Here is a 24,000-nt window from a genome sequence, read left to right as displayed (position 1 = left end):
GAGGATAAAGTGTTTAGATATAAATATATAGAGGAACATTCTGTCTCCCTGCGGTGGAGGATAAAGTGTTTATATATAAATATATAGAGGAACATTTTGTCTCACTGCGGTGGAGGATAAAGTGTTTATATATAAATATATAGAGGAACATTTTGTCTCACTGCGGTGGAGGATAAAGTGTTTAGATATAAATATATAGAGGAACATTCTGTCTCCCTGCGGTGGAGGATAAAGTGTTTATATATAAATATATAGAGGAACATTCTGTCTCACTGCGGTGGAGGATAAAGTGTTTATATATAAATATATAGAGGAACATTCTGTCTCACTGCGGTGGAGGATAAAGTGTTTATATATAAATATATAGAGGAACATTTTGTCTCACTGCGGTGGAGGATAAAGTGTTTATATATAAATATATAGAGGAACATTCTGTCTCACTGCGGTGGAGGATAAAGTGTTTAGATATAAATATATAGAGGAACATTCTGTCTCACTGCGGTGGAGGATAAAGTGTTTATATATAAATATATAGAGGAACATTCTGTCTCACTGCGGTGGAGGATAAAGTGTTTATATATAAATATATAGAGGAACATTTTGTCTCACTGCGGTGGAGGATAAAGTGTTTATATATAAATATATAGAGGAACATTCTGTCTCACTGCGGTGGAGGATAAAGTGTTTAGATATAAATATATAGAGGAACATTCTGTCTCACTGCGGTGGAGGATAAAGTGTTTATATATAAATATATAGAGGAACATTTTGTCTCACTGCGGTGGAGGATAAAGTGTTTATATATAAATATATAGAGGAACATTCTGTCTCACTGCGGTGGAGGATAAAGTGTTTATATATAAATATATAGAGGAACATTTTGTCTCACTGTGGTGGAGGATAAAGTGTTTAGATAAATATATAGAGGAACATTTTGTCTCCCTGCGGTGGAGGATAAAGTGTTTAGATAAATATATAGAGGAACATTTTGTCTCACTGCGGTGGAGGATAAAGTGTTTATATATAAATATATAGAGGAACATTTTGTCTCACTGCGGTGGAGGATAAAGTGTTTAGATATAAATATATAGAGGAACATTTTGTCTCACTGCGGTGGAGGATAAAGTGTTTAGATATAAATATATAGAGGAACATTTTGTCTCACTGCGGTGGAGGATAAAGTGTTTATATATAAATATATAGAGGAACATTTTGTCTCACTGCGGTGGAGGATAAAGTGTTTAGATATAAATATATAGAGGAACATTCTGTCTCACTGCGGTGGAGGATAAAGTGTTTAGATAAATATATAGAGGAACATTTTGTCTCACTGCGGTGGAGGATAAAGTGTTTAGATAAATATATAGAGGAACATTCTGTCTCACTGCGGTGGAGGATAAAGTGTTTATATATAAATATATAGAGGAACATTTTGTCTCACTGTGGTGGAGGATAAAGTGTTTAGATAAATATATAGAGGAACATTTTGTCTCACTGCGGTGGAGGATAAAGTGTTTAGATAAATATATAGAGGAACATTTTGTCTCACTGCGGTGGAGGATAAAGTGTTTAGATAAATATATAGAGGAACATTCTGTCTCACTGCGGTGGAGGATAAAGTGTTTATATATAAATATATAGAGGAACATTTTGTCTCACTGTGGTGGAGGATAAAGTGTTTAGATATAAATATATAGAGGAACATTTTGTCTCACTGCGGTGGAGGATAAAGTGTTTATATATAAATATATAGAGGAACATTTTGTCTCACTGTGGTGGAGGATAAAGTGTTTAGATATAAATATATAGAGGAACATTTTGTCTCACTGCGGTGGAGGATAAAGTGTTTAGATATAAATATATAGAGGAACATTTTGTCTCACTGTGGTGGAGGATAAAGTGTTTAGATATAAATATATAGAGGAACATTTTGTCTCACTGCGGTGGAGGATAAAGTGTTTAGATAAATATATAGAGGAACATTTTGTCTCACTGCGGTGGAGGATAAAGTGTTTAGATAAATATATAGAGGAACATTCTGTCTCACTGCGGTGGAGGATAAAGTGTTTATATATAAATATATAGAGGAACATTTTGTCTCACTGCGGTGGAGGATAAAGTGTTTATATATAAATATATAGAGGAACATTCTGTCTCACTGCGGTGGAGGATAAAGTGTTTAGATATAAATATATAGAGGAACATTCTGTCTCACTGCGGTGGAGGATAAAGTGTTTATATATAAATATATAGAGGAACATTTTGTCTCACTGCGGTGGAGGATAAAGTGTTTATATATAAATATATAGAGGAACATTTTGTCTCACTGTCGTGGAGGATAAAGTGTTTATATATAAATATATAGAGGAACATTTTGTCTCACTGCGGTGGAGGATAAAGTGTTTAGATATAAATATATAGAGGAACATTTTGTCTCACTGCAGTGGAGGATAAAGTGTTTATATATAAATATATAGAGGGACATTTTGTCTCACTGCGGTGGAGGATAAAGTGTTTATATATAAATATATAGAGGAACATTTTGTCTCACTGCGGTGGAGGATAAAGTGTTTATATATAAATATATAGAGGAACATTCTGTCTCACTGCGGTGGAGGATAAAGTGTTTATATATAAATATATAGAGGAACATTCTGTCTCACTGCGGTGGAGGATAAAGTGTTTAGATATAAATATATAGAGGAACATTCTGTCTCACTGCGGTGGAGGATAAAGTGTTTATATATAAATATATAGAGGAACATTCTGTCTCACTGCGGTGGAGGATAAAGTGTTTAGATAAATATATAGAGGAACATTCTGTCTCACTGTGGTGGAGGATAAAGTGTTTAGATATAAATATATAGAGGAACATTTTGTCTCACTGCGGTGGAGGATAAAGTGTTTATATATAAATATATAGAGGAACATTTTGTCTCACTGCGGTGGAGGATAAAGTGTTTATATATAAATATATAGAGGAACATTCTGTCTCACTGCGGTGGAGGATAAAGTGTTTATATATAAATATATAGAGGAACATTCTGTCTCACTGCGGTGGAGGATAAAGTGTTTAGATATAAATATATAGAGGAACATTCTGTCTCACTGCGGTGGAGGATAAAGTGTTTATATATAAATATATAGAGGAACATTCTGTCTCACTGCGGTGGAGGATAAAGTGTTTAGATAAATATATAGAGGAACATTCTGTCTCACTGCGGTGGAGGATAAAGTGTTTATATATAAATATATAGAGGAACATTCTGTCTCACTGCGGTGGAGGATAAAGTGTTTATATATAAATATATAGAGGAACATTCTGTCTCACTGCGGTGGAGGATAAAGTGTTTATATATAAATATATAGAGGAACATTCTGTCTCACTGCGGTGGAGGATAAAGTGTTTATATATAAATATATAGAGGAACATTTTGTCTCACTGCGGTGGAGGATAAAGTGTTTATATATAAATATATAGAGGAACATTCTGTCTCACTGCGGTGGAGGATAAAGTGTTTATATATAAATATATAGAGGAACATTCTGTCTCACTGCGGTGGAGGATAAAGTGTTTATATATAAATATATAGAGGAACATTTTGTCTCACTGCGGTGGAGGATAAAGTGTTTATATATAAATATATAGAGGAACATTTTGTCTCACTGCGGTGGAGGATAAAGTGTTTATATATAAATATATAGAGGAACATTTTGTCTCCCTGCGGTGGAGGATAAAGTGTTTAGATATAAATATATAGAGGAACATTTTGTCTCACTGCGGTGGAGGATAAAGTGTTTATATATAAATATATAGAGGAACATTTTGTCTCCCTGCGGTGGAGGATAAAGTGTTTATATATAAATATATAGAGGAACATTTTGTCTCACTGCGGTGGAGGATAAAGTGTTTAGATATAAATATATAGAGGAACATTTTGTCTCACTGCGGTGGAGGATAAAGTGTTTATATATAAATATATAGAGGAACATTTTGTCTCACTGCGGTGGAGGATAAAGTGTTTAGATATAAATATATAGAGGAACATTTTGTCTCACTGCGGTGGAGGATAAAGTGTTTATATATAAATATATAGAGGAACATTTTGTCTCACTGCGGTGGAGGATAAAGTGTTTATATATAAATATATAGAGGAACATTCTGTCTCACTGCGGTGGAGGATAAAGTGTTTATATATAAATATATAGAGGAACATTCTGTCTCACTGCGGTGGAGGATAAAGTGTTTATATATAAATATATAGAGGAACATTCTGTCTCACTGCGGTGGAGGATAAAGTGTTTATATATAAATATATAGAGGAACATTTTGTCTCACTGCGGTGGAGGATAAAGTGTTTATATATAAATATATAGAGGAACATTCTGTCTCACTGCGGTGGAGGATAAAGTGTTTATATATAAATATATAGAGGAACATTCTGTCTCACTGCGGTGGAGGATAAAGTGTTTATATATAAATATATAGAGGAACATTTTGTCTCACTGCGGTGGAGGATAAAGTGTTTATATATAAATATATAGAGGAACATTTTGTCTCACTGCGGTGGAGGATAAAGTGTTTATATATAAATATATAGAGGAACATTTTGTCTCCCTGCGGTGGAGGATAAAGTGTTTAGATATAAATATATAGAGGAACATTTTGTCTCACTGCGGTGGAGGATAAAGTGTTTATATATAAATATATAGAGGAACATTTTGTCTCCCTGCGGTGGAGGATAAAGTGTTTATATATAAATATATAGAGGAACATTTTGTCTCACTGCGGTGGAGGATAAAGTGTTTAGATATAAATATATAGAGGAACATTTTGTCTCACTGCGGTGGAGGATAAAGTGTTTATATATAAATATATAGAGGAACATTTTGTCTCACTGCGGTGGAGGATAAAGTGTTTAGATATAAATATATAGAGGAACATTTTGTCTCACTGCGGTGGAGGATAAAGTGTTTATATATAAATATATAGAGGAACATTTTGTCTCACTGCGGTGGAGGATAAAGTGTTTATATATAAATATATAGAGGAACATTTTGTCTCACTGCGGTGGAGGATAAAGTGTTTATATATAAATATATAGAGGAACATTCTGTCTCACTGCGGTGGAGGATAAAGTGTTTATATATAAATATATAGAGGAACATTTTGTCTCACTGCGGTGGAGGATAAAGTGTTTATATATAAATATATAGAGGAACATTCTGTCTCACTGCGGTGGAGGATAAAGTGTTTATATATAAATATATAGAGGAACATTCTGTCTCACTGCGGTGGAGGATAAAGTGTTTATATATAAATATATAGAGGAACATTTTGTCTCCCTGCGGTGGAGGATAAAGTGTTTATATATAAATATATAGAGGAACATTTTGTCTCACTGCGGTGGAGGATAAAGTGTTTAGATATAAATATATAGAGGAACATTTTGTCTCACTGCGGTGGAGGATAAAGTGTTTATATATAAATATATAGAGGAACATTTTGTCTCACTGCGGTGGAGGATAAAGTGTTTAGATATAAATATATAGAGGAACATTTTGTCTCACTGCGGTGGAGGATAAAGTGTTTAGATATAAATATATAGAGGAACATTTTGTCTCACTGCGGTGGAGGATAAAGTGTTTATATATAAATATATAGAGGAACATTTTGTCTCACTGCGGTGGAGGATAAAGTGTTTATATATAAATATATAGAGGAACATTTTGTCTCACTGCGGTGGAGGATAAAGTGTTTATATATAAATATATAGAGGAACATTTTGTCTCACTGCGGTGGAGGATAAAGTGTTTATATATAAATATATAGAGGAACATTTTGTCTCACTGCGGTGGAGGATAAAGTGTTTAGATATAAATATATAGAGGAACATTTTGTCTCACTGCGGTGGAGGATAAAGTGTTTATATATAAATATATAGAGGAACATTTTGTCTCACTGCGGTGGAGGATAAAGTGTTTAGATAAATATATAGAGGAACATTCTGTCTCACTGCGGTGGAGGATAAAGTGTTTAGATAAATATATAGAGGAACATTCTGTCTCTCTGCGGTGGAGGATAAAGTGTTTATATATAAATATATAGAGGAACATTTTGTCTCACTGCGGTGGAGGATAAAGTGTTTATATATAAATATATAGAGGAACATTTTGTCTCACTGTGGTGGAGGATAAAGTGTTTTTATATAAATATATAGAGGAACATTTTGTCTCACTGCGGTGGAGGATAAAGTGTTTAGATAAATATATAGAGGAACATTCTGTCTCACTGCGGTGGAGGATAAAGTGTTTATATATAAATATATAGAGGAACATTTTGTCTCACTGCGGTGGAGGATAAAGTGTTTATATATAAATATATAGAGGAACATTTTGTCTCACTGCGGTGGAGGATAAAGTGTTTATATATAAATATATAGAGGAACATTCTGTCTCACTGCGGTGGAGGATAAAGTGTTTATATATAAATATATAGAGGAACATTTTGTCTCACTGCGGTGGAGGATAAAGTGTTTATATATAAATATATAGAGGAACATTTTGTCTCACTGCGGTGGAGGATAAAGTGTTTATATATAAATATATAGAGGAACATTTTGTCTCACTGCGGTGGAGGATAAAGTGTTTATATATAAATATATAGAGGAACATTCTGTCTCACTGCGGTGGAGGATAAAGTGTTTATATATAAATATATAGAGGAACATTCTGTCTCACTGCGGTGGAGGATAAAGTGTTTATATATAAATATATAGAGGAACATTTTGTCTCCCTGCGGTGGAGGATAAAGTGTTTATATATAAATATATAGAGGAACATTTTGTCTCACTGCGGTGGAGGATAAAGTGTTTAGATATAAATATATAGAGGAACATTTTGTCTCACTGCGGTGGAGGATAAAGTGTTTATATATAAATATATAGAGGAACATTTTGTCTCACTGCGGTGGAGGATAAAGTGTTTAGATATAAATATATAGAGGAACATTTTGTCTCACTGCGGTGGAGGATAAAGTGTTTAGATATAAATATATAGAGGAACATTTTGTCTCACTGCGGTGGAGGATAAAGTGTTTATATATAAATATATAGAGGAACATTTTGTCTCACTGCGGTGGAGGATAAAGTGTTTATATATAAATATATAGAGGAACATTTTGTCTCACTGCGGTGGAGGATAAAGTGTTTATATATAAATATATAGAGGAACATTTTGTCTCACTGCGGTGGAGGATAAAGTGTTTATATATAAATATATAGAGGAACATTTTGTCTCACTGCGGTGGAGGATAAAGTGTTTAGATATAAATATATAGAGGAACATTTTGTCTCACTGCGGTGGAGGATAAAGTGTTTATATATAAATATATAGAGGAACATTTTGTCTCACTGCGGTGGAGGATAAAGTGTTTAGATAAATATATAGAGGAACATTCTGTCTCACTGCGGTGGAGGATAAAGTGTTTAGATAAATATATAGAGGAACATTCTGTCTCTCTGCGGTGGAGGATAAAGTGTTTATATATAAATATATAGAGGAACATTTTGTCTCACTGCGGTGGAGGATAAAGTGTTTATATATAAATATATAGAGGAACATTTTGTCTCACTGTGGTGGAGGATAAAGTGTTTTTATATAAATATATAGAGGAACATTTTGTCTCACTGCGGTGGAGGATAAAGTGTTTAGATAAATATATAGAGGAACATTCTGTCTCACTGCGGTGGAGGATAAAGTGTTTATATATAAATATATAGAGGAACATTTTGTCTCACTGCGGTGGAGGATAAAGTGTTTATATATAAATATATAGAGGAACATTTTGTCTCACTGCGGTGGAGGATAAAGTGTTTATATATAAATATATAGAGGAACATTCTGTCTCACTGCGGTGGAGGATAAAGTGTTTATATATAAATATATAGAGGAACATTTTGTCTCACTGCGGTGGAGGATAAAGTGTTTATATATAAATATATAGAGGAACATTTTGTCTCACTGCGGTGGAGGATAAAGTGTTTATATATAAATATATAGAGGAACATTTTGTCTCACTGCGGTGGAGGATAAAGTGTTTAGATAAATATATAGAGGAACATTCTGTCTCACTGCGGTGGAGGATAAAGTGTTTATATTTAAATATATAGAGGAACATTCTGTCTCACTGTGGTGGAGGATAAAGTGTTTAGATAAATATATAGAGGAACATTCTGTCTCACTGCGGTGGAGGATAAAGTGTTTAGATAAATATATAGAGGAACATTCTGTCTCACTGCGGTGGAGGATAAAGTGTTTAGAATGTCGATGCAGACGCAATGCTTTTTATTCCCGACACTGATGATATTCAGGGACACGCTAATGGTTTTGTTATACACACCATAAAAAAGTGTAAACCTCTCTCTCTCTCTCTCTCTCACGCTCACGCACGCGCACACGCGCACCACACACACACACACACACACACACACACACACACACACACACACACACACACACACACACACACACACACACACACACACACACACACACACACACACACACACACACACACACACACACACACACACAAAATAGGCTAACTGGGCACAGCCGGGCCCAACTAATTCGCATAATTAGTTGTATTACGTATAATAATAATACATTCTTATGTCAATTCAATGCATCGATGAATGGAATAGGTTTGGTTTATAATCGACTCAAATTATTAGTTTGATTAATCACTTCAGCCCTATACAGTATATTTTACACAACAGTGTTTTGCGGAAATATTGTGAAAAATAGCCAATGTACTACAAGCTCACAACATGTTGCTTTGTGAACTTGTAGATTGGCTATTTTCACTATTTTATTATTTAAAAAAAAGCAAAGAAAATCATTCAAATGGATTATTGATTTAAAAAAAAAAAAAAATTATAATCCATTAAATAGATGGACCACAATGGAAACAAGCTTTTTTTTGTGTATAGTTCACGTTGGGCATTTTCAATATTGATGACACTATTGCAATAAAGTATTCTATCTATCTAGATTAGTTGATTGTATAAATGTAGATTAACCACAACCAAGCAAAAAGATTTATACTAATCCACTTTTCATTGTTCTCTGGTGGGTTTTGGTGGCGATAAAACAGAGCCCAACCATAACTATGGAACGGATTATCGTGGCGGCAACAATTCTGTGAGCGGATCGTTGTGAAGAATAATATTCTACGATATCTTTTAAAAATAGCAGACATACAAGCTTGTAGAGCTTGTACTGTATAGATCTGCTATTTTTCAATAGCTAAAGTTTAACATAATGCTAGAAACACCAGTGTCTATCCGCCTATAATGGGATAGACACTGTTTTAACCCATTCTGAACGGGAACCCGTTTTGGTGTTAGCATCATGTTATGCTTTAGCTATTGAAAAATAGCAGACCTACAAGCTCATAGCGCGCCACCGAGTGGCGCGCTACGAGCTTGTAGGTCTGCTATTTTTTGAAAAATCGAAGAACGACTGACATTTTTAGAATCTGATCTCAGGTCAGAATGAGTTAACAGACCAGTGTGTGTCCTAGTGGAAACCTCATATGAATCTGATCTCAGGTCAGAATGGGTTAACTCTGGCGGTCAACGAGTGAAACCTCCAAGAGAGACACGAGTCATGTTGCGCACGGCCCCGCCCCCCCCTTCGCCGCCACCACCACCACCACCACTGACCTCCGGGCATGACCTTGACGTGCACGGGGTCCGAGAAGGGCCCGTCGCCCACCGAGGTGAAGGCCAGAACCTGCACCGTGTAGGTCTCCGACGGCACCAGGTTCTGGACGGTGGTGATCACGCTGTCCTGGACGTTGTGGATCCGCCACTCGTTGATGGGCCGGGACGGATCCATAGTGTAGTACACCCTGTAGCCCTTCACCTGGGGGAGGGAGCCATACCATACCATCTTTATTTATATAGCACATTTTAAAACAACAACGTTGTACCAAAGTGCTTTACAGTAAAACATTAAAAAACACAACTTCATTTAAAAACCACAAAAACAACCACAAACAACATGCACAGTGTCACATTAAACATCGAAACATCTCATACTGTGCTTGGAAAAGCCAAGGAATAAAGGTAAGTCTTGAGGCGTGACTTAAACACCTGGAGGGTGGGGGCTTGTCTTGTGTGCAGAGGCAGCTCATTCCAGAGCTTGGGAGCTGCCACTGCAAAAGCTCGGTTCCCTCTGAGCTTCAGCCTGGTTTTAGGCACCACCAGGAGAAGCTGGTCAGAGGACCTGAGCGTCCGTGTCGGAGCATAGGCAGTGCAGGGGTTCCCGTTCTGACCGTTCTATTACCACGGACTGGCTGACAGTTCATAAAATGCGACCAAATGCCATTGGATTATTTTTTTGAATTTTCGTTTTTTTCACGTCATATGAAAGCAGGCGGGAATCATAATTATAGCTTCAAATTGACATATTGGTTGTTCAGTTTGACCCAGCGGTTTTATAAGGCTTATAGAGTAATGTCTCTCATCTGTGGACTCGTAATATTACACCTATAGCTACATGTTTACGGTCATGGTCTGGAGAGGTCAGGGTCGTAACATTACACCTATAGCTACATGTTTACGGTCATGGTCTGGAGAGGTCAGGGTCGTAACATTACACCTATAGCTACATGTTTACGGTCATGGTCTGGAGAGGTCAGGGTCGTAACATTACACCTAGCTACATGTTTACGGTCATGGTCTGGAGAGGTCAGGGTCGTAACATTACACCTATAGCTACATGTTTACGGTCACGGTCTGGAGAGGTCAGGGTCGTAACATTACACCTAGCTACATGTTTACGGTCACGGTCTGGAGAGGTCAGGGTCGTAACATTACACCTATAGCTACATGTTTACGGTCATGGTCTGGAGAGGTCAGGGTCGTAACATTACACCTAGCTACATGTTTACGGTCATGGTCTGGAGAGGTCAGGGTCGTAACATTACACCTATAGCTACATGTTTACGGTCACGGTCTGGAGAGGTCAGGGTCGTAACATTACACCTATAGCTACATGTTTACGGTCATGGTCTGGAGAGGTCAGGGTCGTAACATTACACCTATAGCTACATGTTTACGGTCATGGTCTGGAGAGGTCAGGGTCGTAACATTACACCTATAGCTACATGTTTACGGTCATGGTCTGGAGAGGTCAGGGTCGTAACATTACACCTAGCTACATGTTTACGGTCATGGTCTGGAGAGGTCAGGGTCGTAACATTACACCTAGCTACATGTTTACGGTCACGGTCTGGAGAGGTCAGGGTCGTAACATTACACCTATAGCTACATGTTTACGGTCATGGTCTGGAGAGGTCAGGGTCGTAACATTACACCTATAGCTACATGTTTACGGTCATGGTCTGGAGAGGTCAGGGTCGTAACATTACACCTATAGCTACATGTTTACGGTCATGGTCTGGAGAGGTCAGGGTCGTAACATTACACCTAGCTACATGTTTACGGTCATGGTCTGGAGAGGTCAGGGTCGTAACATTACACCTAGCTACATGTTTACGGTCACGGTCTGGAGAGGTCAGGGTCGTAACATTACACCTAGCTACATGTTTACGGTCATGGTCTGGAGAGGTCAGGGTCGTAACATTACACCTATAGCTACATGTTTACGGTCACGGTCTGGAGAGGTCAGGGTCGTAACATTACACCTATAGCTACATGTTTACGGTCATGGTCTGGAGAGGTCAGGGTCGTAACATTACACCTATAGCTACATGTTTACGGTCATGGTCTGGAGAGGTCAGGGTCGTAACATTACACCTATAGCTACATGTTTACGGTCATGGTCTGGAGAGGTCAGGGTCGTAACATTACACCTATAGCTACATGTTTACGGTCATGGTCTGGAGAGGTCAGGGTCGTAACATTACACCTAGCTACATGTTTACGGTCATGGTCTGGAGAGGTCAGGGTCGTAACATTACACCTATAGCTACATGTTTACGGTCATGGTCTGGAGAGGTCAGGGTCGTAACATTACACCTATAGCTACATGTTTACGGTCATGGTCTGGAGAGGTCAGGGTCGTAACATTACACCTATAGCTACATGTTTACGGTCATGGTCTGGAGAGGTCAGGGTCGTAACATTACACCTATAGCTACATGTTTACGGTCATGGTCTGGAGAGGTCAGGGTCGTAACATTACACCTATAGCTACATGTTTACGGTCATGGTCTGGAGAGGTCAGGGTCGTAACATTACACCTATAGCTACATGTTTACGGTCACGGTCTGGAGAGGTCAGGGTCGTAACATTACACCTATAGCTACATGTTTACGGTCATGGTCTGGAGAGGTCAGGGTCGTAACATTACACCTATAGCTACATGTTTACGGTCATGGTCTGGAGAGGTCAGGGTCGTAACATTACACCTAGCTACATGTTTACGGTCATGGTCTGGAGAGGTCAGGGTCGTAACATTACACCTATAGCTACATGTTTACGGTCATGGTCTGGAGAGGTCAGGGTCGTAACATTACACCTATAGCTACATGTTTACGGTCATGGTCTGGAGAGGTCAGGGTCGTAACATTACACCTATAGCTACATGTTTACGGTCATGGTCTGGAGAGGTCAGGGTCGTAACATTACACCTATAGCTACATGTTTACGGTCATGGTCTGGAGAGGTCAGGGTCGTAACATTACACCTAGCTACATGTTTACGGTCATGGTCTGGAGAGGTCAGGGTCGTAACATTACACCTATAGCTACATGTTTACGGTCATGGTCTGGAGAGGTCAGGGTTTAACATTACACCTATAGCTACATGTTTACGGTCATGGTCTGGAGAGGTCAGGGTCGTAACATTACACCTATAGCTACATGTTTACGGTCACGGTCTGGAGAGGTCAGGGTCGTAACATTACACCTATAGCTACATGTTTACGGTCATGGTCTGGAGAGGTCAGGGTCGTAACATTACACCTATAGCTACATGTTTACGGTCATGGTCTGGAGAGGTCAGGGTTTAACATTACACCTATAGCTACATGTTTACGGTCATGGTCTGGAGAGGTCAGGGTCGTAACATTACACCTATAGCTACATGTTTACGGTCATGGTCTGGAGAGGTCAGGGTCGTAACATTACACCTATAGCTACATGTTTACGGTCATGGTCTGGAGAGGTCAGGGTCGTAACATTACACCTATAGCTACATGTTTACGGTCATGGTCTGGAGAGGTCAGGGTCGTAACATTACACCTATAGCTACATGTTTACGGTCATGGTCTGGAGAGGTCAGGGTTTAACATTACACCTATAGCTACATGTTTACGGTCATGGTCTGGAGAGGTCAGGGTCGTAACATTACACCTATAGCTACATGTTTACGGTCATGGTCTGGAGAGGTCAGGGTCGTAACATTACACCTATAGCTACATGTTTACGGTCATGGTCTGGAGAGGTCAGGGTCGTAACATTACACCTAGCTACATGTTTACGGTCATGGTCTGGAGAGGTCAGGGTCGTAACATTACACCTATAGCTACATGTTTACGGTCACGGTCTGGAGAGGTCAGGGTCGTAACATTACACCTATAGCTACATGTTTACGGTCACGGTCTGGAGAGGTCAGGGTCGTAACATTACACCTAGCTACATGTTTACGGTCATGGTCTGGAGAGGTCAGGGTCGTAACATTACACCTAGCTACATGTTTACGGTCATGGTCTGGAGAGGTCAGGGTTTAACATTACACCTATAGCTACATGTTTACGGTCATGGTCTGGAGAGGTCAGGGTTTAACATTACACCTATAGCTACATGTTTACGGTCATGGTCTGGAGAGGTCAGGGTCGTAACATTACACCTATAGCTACATGTTTACGGTCATGGTCTGGAGAGGTCAGGGTCGTAACATTACACCTATAGCTACATGTTTACGGTCATGGTCTGGAGAGGTCAGGGTTTAACATTACACCTATAGCTACATGTTTACGGTCATGGTCTGGAGAGGTCAGGGTCGTAACATTACACCTATAGCTACATGTTTACGGTCATGGTCTGGAGAGGTCAGGGTCGTAACATTACACCTATAGCTACATGTTTACGGTCACGGTCTGGAGAGGTCAGGGTCGTAACATTACACCTATAGCTACATGTTTACGGTCATGGTCTGGAGAGGTCAGGGTCGTAACATTACACCTATAGCTACATGTTTACGGTCATGGTCTGGAGAGGTCAGGGTCGTAACATTACACCTATAGCTACATGTTTACGGTCACGGTCTGGAGAGGTCAGGGTCGTAACATTACACCTATAGCTACATGTTTACGGTCACGGTCTGGAGAGGTCAGGGTTTTTACACACGGGTATAAAGAGGATGCTTTCACTTCACACAAAAGCATCAGAAGTAGCAGATCTGCAATCTCGAAAAGCGGCTCGAAAAGGCGGCACACTTTATGACATTGTCGATCTCGATTTCAGCTACTGTTGCTGAATTTAACCCATTCAGGACGGGAACCCTTTTGGTGTTTTAAAGCATTATGGTATACTTTAGCTGTTTTTGAAGAAAAATGTGAAAATGTGGCGAATGTTTGGAATATATATTCTTTCAGAGTGTACGTTTTTAACTCAAATCTTTGATCCTATGGGGGGGATTTTCTTTTATTTCAATGTCAGGCCTAAAGGGTGCAGGTCTTTTTTCCGACAGCATATTGATCCGAAACCTCAATCCTAACCTAACCCTATAACCGCAAGCACGGGAGCAGCGCATGTCGGACCATCGCTTTTTCGCATCGCAGCGAATGTCCCCCCGCTGCGGATCGGATCGTTGCCCCGTCCGCTAGAATGCTGTCGGAAAAAAGTTTTTATATATATTTTTTTGCTGTCCAAACCACCAGTGGACTGAGTGCTGGACAGTGACTGTGCAGTAAGCTAATACTGCTGCTGCTCTGTAAGGCCAGGTCAATCCATAATATCTTTGTCCAACACCACAGTGTGCGCGCGAGAGAGAGGGGGGTTGTTTATTTTAACCACAGATGTCAATAAATCCATGAATATATCTGAGATATATAATCTCTTTTTTTGTAGGCTATACTTCCTTTTTGTACCCCAGACGGTCTCATGGATTCTTTTTATTTTTCCCGCGGGTTCATTTTGGGCAGGGATGGAATGGAAGTATACGCACGTTTTTCTATACTTACTTAAGTAAAAGTATCAAAAGCTATACCCAATTCTAGAAATACCGCATTGTCCCGAAATATAAGACGACTTCGATTATAAGACGACCCCCATATTTCATAAGACTCATTTGTAGAAAAAGAACATTGAATCTCAAATAGTCTCGTCCCCGACTATAATACGACCCCCGCTTTTTAGGATATTTCCATTGGAAACAAACGTAGTCTAATATTCAGACCAATAGGGGTACAAATTTGGTATAAAAAAAGTATAGAGCACCGAAGTCTGACAGTAGAGGGCGCAAATCCACAGGTTCATGTACTTTTTATATTTGCATTGTAATCCCCATAGGAGATTTTAGATCGCCTCATATAATAAAATAAAATAAACAAATCACCCCGGCCGCTTCACTCATATTATGGATATGAAGAATCAACTGACTGAGAGAAAATGTTACTGCTGCTGAATTAGTAACATTTTCACTGTAACTTTCACTGTTATATGAGTGAGTGACTGACTGTGGCAAACGATACAGCGACCCCTCCTGGACAATAACACCAAGACGGCGTGTTTATTTTTGGACCACGATGCTTATAGAGCACCGAAGTCTGACGTCACTTTCAGTAGAGGGCGTCAGTCCCCAGGGTTCATGTATTTGTTTAGTTGCATTGAAATCCCCATTGAGGCGATTTTAGATCGCCTCATATAACAACCGTGTTTGAAAAATAAACATGTCACCCCGGCCGCTTCACTCACATGGATATGAAGAATCAACTGACTGAGAGAAAATGCTAATGTTACTGCTGCTGAATTAGTTAGATTTTCGCTAGAAACAGACTGTATCATAATAATATGAGTGACTGACTGTTGCAAACGATACAGAGACACCTCCCTGACAATAACGCCGAGACAGCTTGTCTATTTTTGGACCACAACGCCTATAGTAGACGATATTAAGATCACCCCCATGTTATTCTCCATAGAGAAATTACTTCCGCGAACCTGCAGGGGAATCGTCGGGATGAGCGAGTTACGTCAGGACTTCGGTGCTCTATATGAAACGATTTTAAGATGACAAGCTCTACAAGATCTACAAGATCCGCTACACCGTGCCGTCCGGGCCAGGGGTGTGTTCTTCTTCTTCTTCTTTTGGAGTAGAGGCCGTTGTGATATTGTTAAAAGGTGAGTCCGTCTTATCTGTGCGCTCGCTTGCCGACTTTGACCCCGCCATGTGCTCAGGACTCAAAAGGCTGCCATGACCTTTTTAAAGTGCAGTCGTCCTCTTCTCTTCACTCCAGCGCGCTTACACTGTAGTTATTCACATTAATCTTTAATATCTGAGACAGCCAGCCCACATGCACTCTGGTGGCTGGTGGCGACACAGGGCCTCTCAGGAGACTGAGTGCGTGACTATAACCCCAAAATACACCCGCTATTTTTAGCACACTTTTTTTTTTTTTTTGCAGATGTCGGGACGCCGTCATGAAGCCTGCACGGTAATAATCCCACCCTCCGGTTAGCATGAATTCACATCTTCAGGTGTCTGCTCCACATGACTGACTGACATTATCTGGCTGCATTGAAGTGTATGATTTAACTTTAAACAAAGGAAAATAGCTTGGGAGGGGGGGGGGGGGGGTTGGGGGGGGGGGGGGGGGGGGTGGCTGGGGGGAAATGGCAAAAAAAAATCGTGATATTGATCGTTGAACCGCAGAATCACAATACAATTAAGAATGTCTGTATAAATCGAATCGGCACCCTATGTTTATTGAGATCGTCTCGAATCAGGAGGAGGTAAAGGGGATCTTCCCACCCCTAAAATACAGTGACAAATAACGTGTGCGTGCGTGTGCGAGTGCGTGCGTGTGTGCGTGTGTGGGGGACGGGTACAGTACCTGTCCGTTGGGCTCCTCGGGCTCCTCCCAGCGTACCATCACTGTGTTGGTGGAGATGATCCTGGCCTGGACGTTCCTGGGAGGGCTGGCCGGGGCCTGGTGGGGGGAGGAGAGACCTTAGTACCAGTACACTTATATTATGTTTATGTATTAGTATACTTGTTATTATTACACTAAAGGGTGTCTTATTGTGATGTTATTGTTCTGTAGCTAGTGTGTATACATCTCAAATCAAATCAAATCAAATTTATTTATATAGCACATTTAAAAACAACTCTCATTGTACCAAAGTGCTTCACAAATACAGTACAATACAATATAATACAGTGTAGAAGACGTCAATAATAAAACAACAATCTATGCCCTGAATCTGTAACTTTTACTGCTGTGCGATCTCTCGTGCCTGAATGTCCCCCAGGGGAGGAAGGGACCCGTCTGTCTGTCTGTCTGTCTGTCTGTCTGTCTGTCTGTCTGTCTGTCTGTGGTATCTATGTCATAAGAACTGGTTAAGATGTGTCTGTGTGAAGTGATTCCGACAACAACAGCGCTGTAGCTGGCTCTAGCCTTTAACCCTGGTAAATATCATCTTGTGTCGTGCAGACAGCTAGACGTACATACAGCACAAGGTCTGTTTTCTAGTGTAAATGTCAGAGAAAGGAAAGGTTTCAGACAGGGGGAGACGCTGGAAGGCCAATTGATGCCAGAGTTTAAGTCCGTCTTCAGTTGCTGCAGCAATACAATAATCACTGATGATGTAATATCATGCAGTCGGTGTCTTTTGTTGTGTGTCGGTTTCTTGCGTTTGTGTCTAAACTGTCTGAGTCAACCTAAAAGCTTTCATGACTTTAATTTTCATTAATTTATTATTTTTTTTTTTTAAAGGTTTTATGACCACACAACCTGAACGTTGAACACTGTCCTGAAGCCTTTTGAGCTGCCATGAAAACAGTGAAAACAGTGGCATCTGCTGGCAAATCCCATTGACATATATATGGGATGTGCTGAGCTTATACATCAAACACAGGGAAATCAGAGCACTTTGAGCAGTTTGAGCCAGAAAACCCCAGACCACAGAAAATCTACTGAAAGTTAAAAGTCCAGGTCTTTTGGGTGCAATTGAAAACAAAACAAAAAATAAAATAAATACAAAAACGTTATGTCACAATGCCTTTAAAGGTGGTGTAATGTTATTATGTCATTCTGTCCTGCATTATGAATGCACTGCTGAGAGTGTACACTACAGTGTTAGAATGATGTGCATTGTTGATGCTGTTTCTTGAGTCTCATACATACAGTATGTGTTGTTGGTTTCTTTTAGCACTGCCTAGCCGCTCCAATACGCAGCTGTGTGTGTGTGTGTGTGTGTGTGTGTGTGTGTGTGTGTGTGTGTATGTCCATTTCAGCACAGATAGCTGCAGTAGCGCTCTGTGACCTGGGGTGGCACTGCTAGGCGGCTATAGCACTGTGGGTTTACAGTAGTCAGTACCTGTTCTCCGGTGCGGGCCTCCACCCTCATGGAGGGGGGTCCCTGGCCGATGCTGTTGAAGGCCGACACGCGGATCTCGTACTCCGTGTTTGGGTACAGCCCCCCGATGCTGTAGCGCGTGGTGGTGATGCTGTCCACCGTCTCGTACTTGCTGTCCGGGGCCTGTAGGGGGCAGGGTTGGGTCATTTCTTTAGTCGACGGTAAAGTGTCAACACAAATAATTGCGCAGTGATTTAATTGCGTTTTTTTGGTGTTGAACTGTGGGAAAAAAACATGCATTCATGTTTGCCTTTTACATGAATAACCTGCAAATGCAGAGAGACAGTGTAAGAGCCTCCGTAATCATATTATGCTTAGATGATTTCTATTTATATTAGGATACATTTGCACGACTTGTAAAGACGAAACGGAAGTGGGCAGGAGGCTCCACTTCCGCTTTATATTTTACTCATGATAGCTCTTCCGTTGCTCCAGACTGTACGACGGAAGCATTTGTATTTTACTCATGAGAGCTCTTCCGTTGCTCCAGACTGTACGACGGAAGCATTTGGAAATTGCGAGAGGCAACAGTCTGGCAAACCAAGAACCTATAGCATCACTCTAAACATTACAATATCACGTTTGTACATTGAGATCATAGCATACCAGCTAAATTACTAGCAGAACCTACAGTATAGCATCTGTCTGAACAATAATTGCACATGACAGTTATGACCAGTACCAACCATGCACAAATAAACAGTATAGCCAAAGTGGGCCATGCCTTTAATAATTCTACACCAAAAAAGTTAGAACATAATATCGTAAATTGTCTACAAGATCAAAACGCAAAAACAAAATGTCTCGATCTTGTATATTGACCATTTTACAAGAGACAGTTCAGACACTGAAGCTTGGCGCGTTACAGTGACAGTACAGTAAAGTGACACACAGTGCCAGTACTGTGTGATGTGGTATTATAACAGTACGGTGGCACAGTGCCAGGCCTACCTTGGCACGTTACTGGATGATGTAGTATTATAACAGTACGGTGGCACAATTTACAATTTAGGCATTTAGCAGACGCTCTTAATCCAGAGCGACTTACATTAAGCAAGAACAAAAAAGCATGGGAATACATCACATAAAAACATTTATCATGAAACATGCGTAGGCTAAGAAAGTAACAGTGGAATATCTATATAATGAAACTATACATATAAACTATACATCTATACTACTATGCTATACATATGTACTATGGCGTGCTATGACTACATACTGTACAATGCAATTATAGTGCTGTCTACATAACATGCTATAAGTCTGTATCAAATGCTATCTAAGTCTACAGAAGTGCTATCTAAGGGGGGTAGGGTAAGTGCTATGGGCCATGATGGAGTCTGAAAAGGTGGGTTTTCAGACTACGGCGGAAGATTGGGAGTGATGCTGCAGTTGTGACTGCATTGGGAAGTGCATTCCACAGTTTTGGAGCCAGAAGGGAGAAGAGTGCACAAGCACAGTGCCAGGCCTACCTTGGCGCGGTACAGTGACAGTACAGTAAAGTGACACACAGTGCCAGGCCTACCTTGGCGCGGTACAGTGACAGTACAGTACAGAGACACACAGTGCCAGGCCTACCTTGGCACGGTACAGTGACAGTACAGTAAACCTACCTTGGCGCGGTACAGTAACAGTACAGTACAGAGACACAGTGCCAGGCCTACCTTGGCGCGGTACAGTAACAGTACAGTAAACCTACCTTGGCGCGGTACAGTAACGGTACAGTAAACCTACCTTGGCACGGTACAGTGACAGTACAGTACAGAGACACACAGTGCCAGGCCTACCTTGGCACGGTACAGTGACAGTACAGTACAGAGACACACAGTGCCAGGCCTACCTTGGCACGGTACAGTGACAGTACAGTACAGAGACACACAGTGCCAGGCCTACCTTGGCGCGGTACAGTAACAGTACAGTACAGAGACACACAGTGCCAGGCCTACCTTGGCGCGGTACAGTAACAGTACAGTACAGAGACACACAGTGCCAGGCCTACCTTGGTGCGGTACAGTGACAGTACAGTACAGAGACACACAGTGCCAGGCCTACCTTGGCGCGTTACTGTATGATGTAGTATTATAACAGTACAGTAAGGTGGCACAGTGCCAGGCCTACCTTGGCGCGGTAGGTACAGTAACAGTACAGTAAAGTGACACACAGTGCCAGGCCTACCTTGGCACGGTACTGGATGATGTAATAGGAGACGGCCTCTGGGTTCCCAGAGTCCCAGGTGATGGTGACGCTGGTGGCCGTGGTCTCTGTGACGATGGGCGTGCCGGGAGGCTTTGGCAAGGCTGTGGAGGAGAGACGGGGAGGAGAATATGTATATAATAATATAACCCATTCTGACCTGAGATCAGATTCATACGAGGTTTCCACTGGACACACACTGGTCTGATTAACCCATTCTGACCTGAGATCTGATTCTAAAAACGTTAGTCGTTCTTCGATTTTTCAAAAAATAGCAGACCTATACAAGCTCGTAGCGCGCCACTCGGTGGCGCGCTATGAGCTTGTAGATCTGCTATTTTTCAATAGCTAAAGCATAACATGATGCTAACACCAAAATTCCCGTTCAGAATGGAATGATGACTGAAGAATACAGTGTGTATACGTATATCGCTGCTGCTGCCGGGCCAGGTGGCAGGTATCTGCTACCGTACCGGTATCTCCATATTTAAACCTTTCATGGGTTGTTTTTTCCATAAAGTAATGCTGCATTGTCGTCACAAAACTGTGGTGCATAAGTTGCGAGAATAGCAGGTCTAATGTACAGTCATGTGCACAAAGAGTTGCAAAACTCTAAAATGAAAGCGGGCTTATTTAAGTCAATGAAAAATGAATTAAACAAGAGCCTGTGACTAAACGATAACTATATGGGATCCCTTTGGAAGGGAGATATGTCCATAATTTCCGACATCACGTTACTCCGGCTATACGTGGCTTCGCGTGCGGTTAAGGATAGGGACGAGGTTAGGAATGGGGCGAGTCTGACCAATGCAACACGTTCCCCAGCCCAGCCACCCCCTCCCCGTTTCCAGAAGAGTAAAGGCTCATACATAGTCTGGATTTACGGTGGTGGGGTGACCACCGAACTACAACATGACGTCACTGAGCCGCGGTGAAGAGCAAACCACCGCCACCGCTCCAGCCCTTCTCTCTGTTTTTACTCACCACCGCTCAACGTTATTTCAGCTCCGGTGGTCACCTCACCACCGGAGCGGTGGTCAGCTCACCACCGAAAATCCAGACTATGAATAGGCCTTAACAGTGTTGGACATGCAGGGTTTCCACCCGACAGCAGCGATATGTAGGTACACCGTACGTGTGTGAACCAGAACGCAGGATATCAACTTAAACCCGAAGAGCCTTGGAACAAAACCAAATACAACACAACAATAAGAACGAATGAGCTTGCTGCTGAAAGCTCTGTACGTTTTATTTGTTTATTCGGTAGAGGCAAATCCCTGAAAATCCTCCATTATATACCTTCTCTCTTTTTCTCCTGGATAAAGAAAAGAGACTTACTGACTTCATAAAGCCTCGTTCTCATGGTCTTTGAAGCGTGTGGTATAACGAATCATTGTGGGGATAAAAGCAGAAGAACACCACCACCGCCGCCGCAATATTAAACAGCTTCCCTGGACACAGGCAGCACCTCCTCCTGCACGTCTGATGATGACCCTAACTGCTCCATGGAACTACATTAGAATGCCAACCCACTACTGACTGCTCCAGTCAGTGAGTTGGCATTCTAATATAGCTTTCTCTAGGTCTCTCGGTTTCTATTGGTCTCTCAGTCCCTCAGCCAATAAGCAGCCAGCAGGTTTACTCTACAGAACATGGCTTTCATTTGCGCGCCAGTCAGTCAAGGTCCGTCCGTCCGTCCGTCCGCCTGCCTGCAGATCAGTAGAACGACGGGTTCGGAGCTGAAACGGCATTCTCCGACATGGGAACGGCATAACGGAATAATGAAAATGATCTCAAATTGGCCACATTATTTATCTCCATTGATGCATTTCAAGGTGAAAAAAAAGAAGAAAAAAAAGAAAAAACTCAAAACGTAATAGTTGGTATAGGAGGAATCTCTGACTTTATTATCTGACAGCAAACATTTTTAACTCAAATGTTTGCTTCTGGGGGGGGGTGTCCCTGGAACAACGTATTTTCAGATGGGGGGCCGACCCCCATCTGAAAATACGTTGTTCCAAGTACACGTTGTTCCAGGGCCAATTACATATAATTTTGGGGGTCCTTGACATGAAAATGTTTGAGAACGACTGACACACAGTAGGAACATCAGAAATCTGTCAGGATTTAGAAGACATTTTGTAGAATAATCGGCCTCTAAATGTGTTAAGAGCGTCTGCCAAATGCCTAAATTGTAATGAATTCTAAATGGGAGGTGGTTAAAGGTCTTACTCTTGACGGAGACCTGGGCCGTGGCCTCGATGATGTAATGAATGATGATGTAATGAATGATGATGTAATGAATTAAAGGTCTTACTCTTGACGGAGACCTGTGCCGTGGCCTCGATGATGCCCAGGCTGCTCATCGCCACACACGTGTAGTTGGCGGACTCTCGCACGCCGTTCAGCTCCAGAACGTTGCGACCTGTTGGCCAGGGAGGAAGGAAGGTCACCACCATGACGTTAACCCATTCTGACCTGAGATCAGATTCATACGAGGTTTCCACTAGGACACACACACTGGTCTGATTAACCCATTCTGACCTGAGATCAGATTCTATAAAAATGTCAGTCGTTCTTCGATTTTTCAAAAATAGCAGACCTACAAGCTCGTAGCGCGCCACTCGTCATCAGAGTCACTGATGGCATAACTGATTGCTTCTGGGGGGGAGGGGGGGGGGTCCCTGGAACAACATATTTTCAGATGGGGGTCGGCGGGCCAGTTACATTTATCTTGGGAGACCTTGATGTAGCTCAATGTGTGTATGAAAACCAATGAAATAAGGGAGGCAGAAACTGGAGTGAAAAGGTAACTGAAATATTATTATTATTATCAAAAACAACTTAAACAACTTTGAACATTTATAGAAAATAATAAACCAAAAAAATGGGGGCCCTTTAAAGGTGGTGACTGTCCAGGTTGAGTTCCTAGCTAGGGGACATTCAGTCTTTCTCCAGGGGGGAGAATTGGGTTACCACATTTGTGGGGAGAGGGGGGCGTCGAGGTCCGGGTCGGCTCGCCAGGTCCAGGTACCAGCCGGTACCAGAACCATCCAAATGGGTTTCCTTTTAAGGACACAAAAAACCTGACCGAAGAGTATCCAAAGGTTGTCACGGTGAACCTGCTGCTCTGCCATGCTGCTGTCAAACATTTCGGCCATCTTGCATAGGTGGGAGTGGGAGTGGGG

At 41.1% G+C, this 24,000-nt stretch overlaps 1 protein-coding gene across 1 annotated transcript in view; it reads right to left on the bottom strand.

Annotated features, from left to right (window-relative positions):
* The window catches only part of LOC308310989 (receptor-type tyrosine-protein phosphatase S-like), a gene marked incomplete at both ends in the record, with an annotated part of 76,860 nt that extends 52,887 nt beyond the window's left edge, over window positions 1-23,973 (bottom strand). The window contains 6 exons of the mRNA XM_080757482.1: window positions 9,729-9,930; window positions 17,092-17,187; window positions 18,578-18,739; window positions 20,795-20,916; window positions 23,130-23,237; window positions 23,904-23,973. Coding sequence (XP_080613608.1) covers window positions 9,729-9,930; window positions 17,092-17,187; window positions 18,578-18,739; window positions 20,795-20,916; window positions 23,130-23,237; window positions 23,904-23,973 — 760 coding nt within the window. The remainder of the gene's footprint in view (window positions 1-9,728; window positions 9,931-17,091; window positions 17,188-18,577; window positions 18,740-20,794; window positions 20,917-23,129; window positions 23,238-23,903) is intronic.
* Between the last annotated feature and the right edge of the window lie 27 nt (window positions 23,974-24,000).

This window comes from Protomyctophum bolini (assembly GCF_963924005.1).
Source record: "Protomyctophum bolini genome assembly, chromosome: 23".
NCBI classification, from domain to species: domain Eukaryota; kingdom Metazoa; phylum Chordata; class Actinopteri; order Myctophiformes; family Myctophidae; genus Protomyctophum; species Protomyctophum bolini.
The sequence above is the reverse complement of the archived record's forward strand: the minus strand, read 5'-3'. Positions and strand labels throughout refer to the sequence as shown.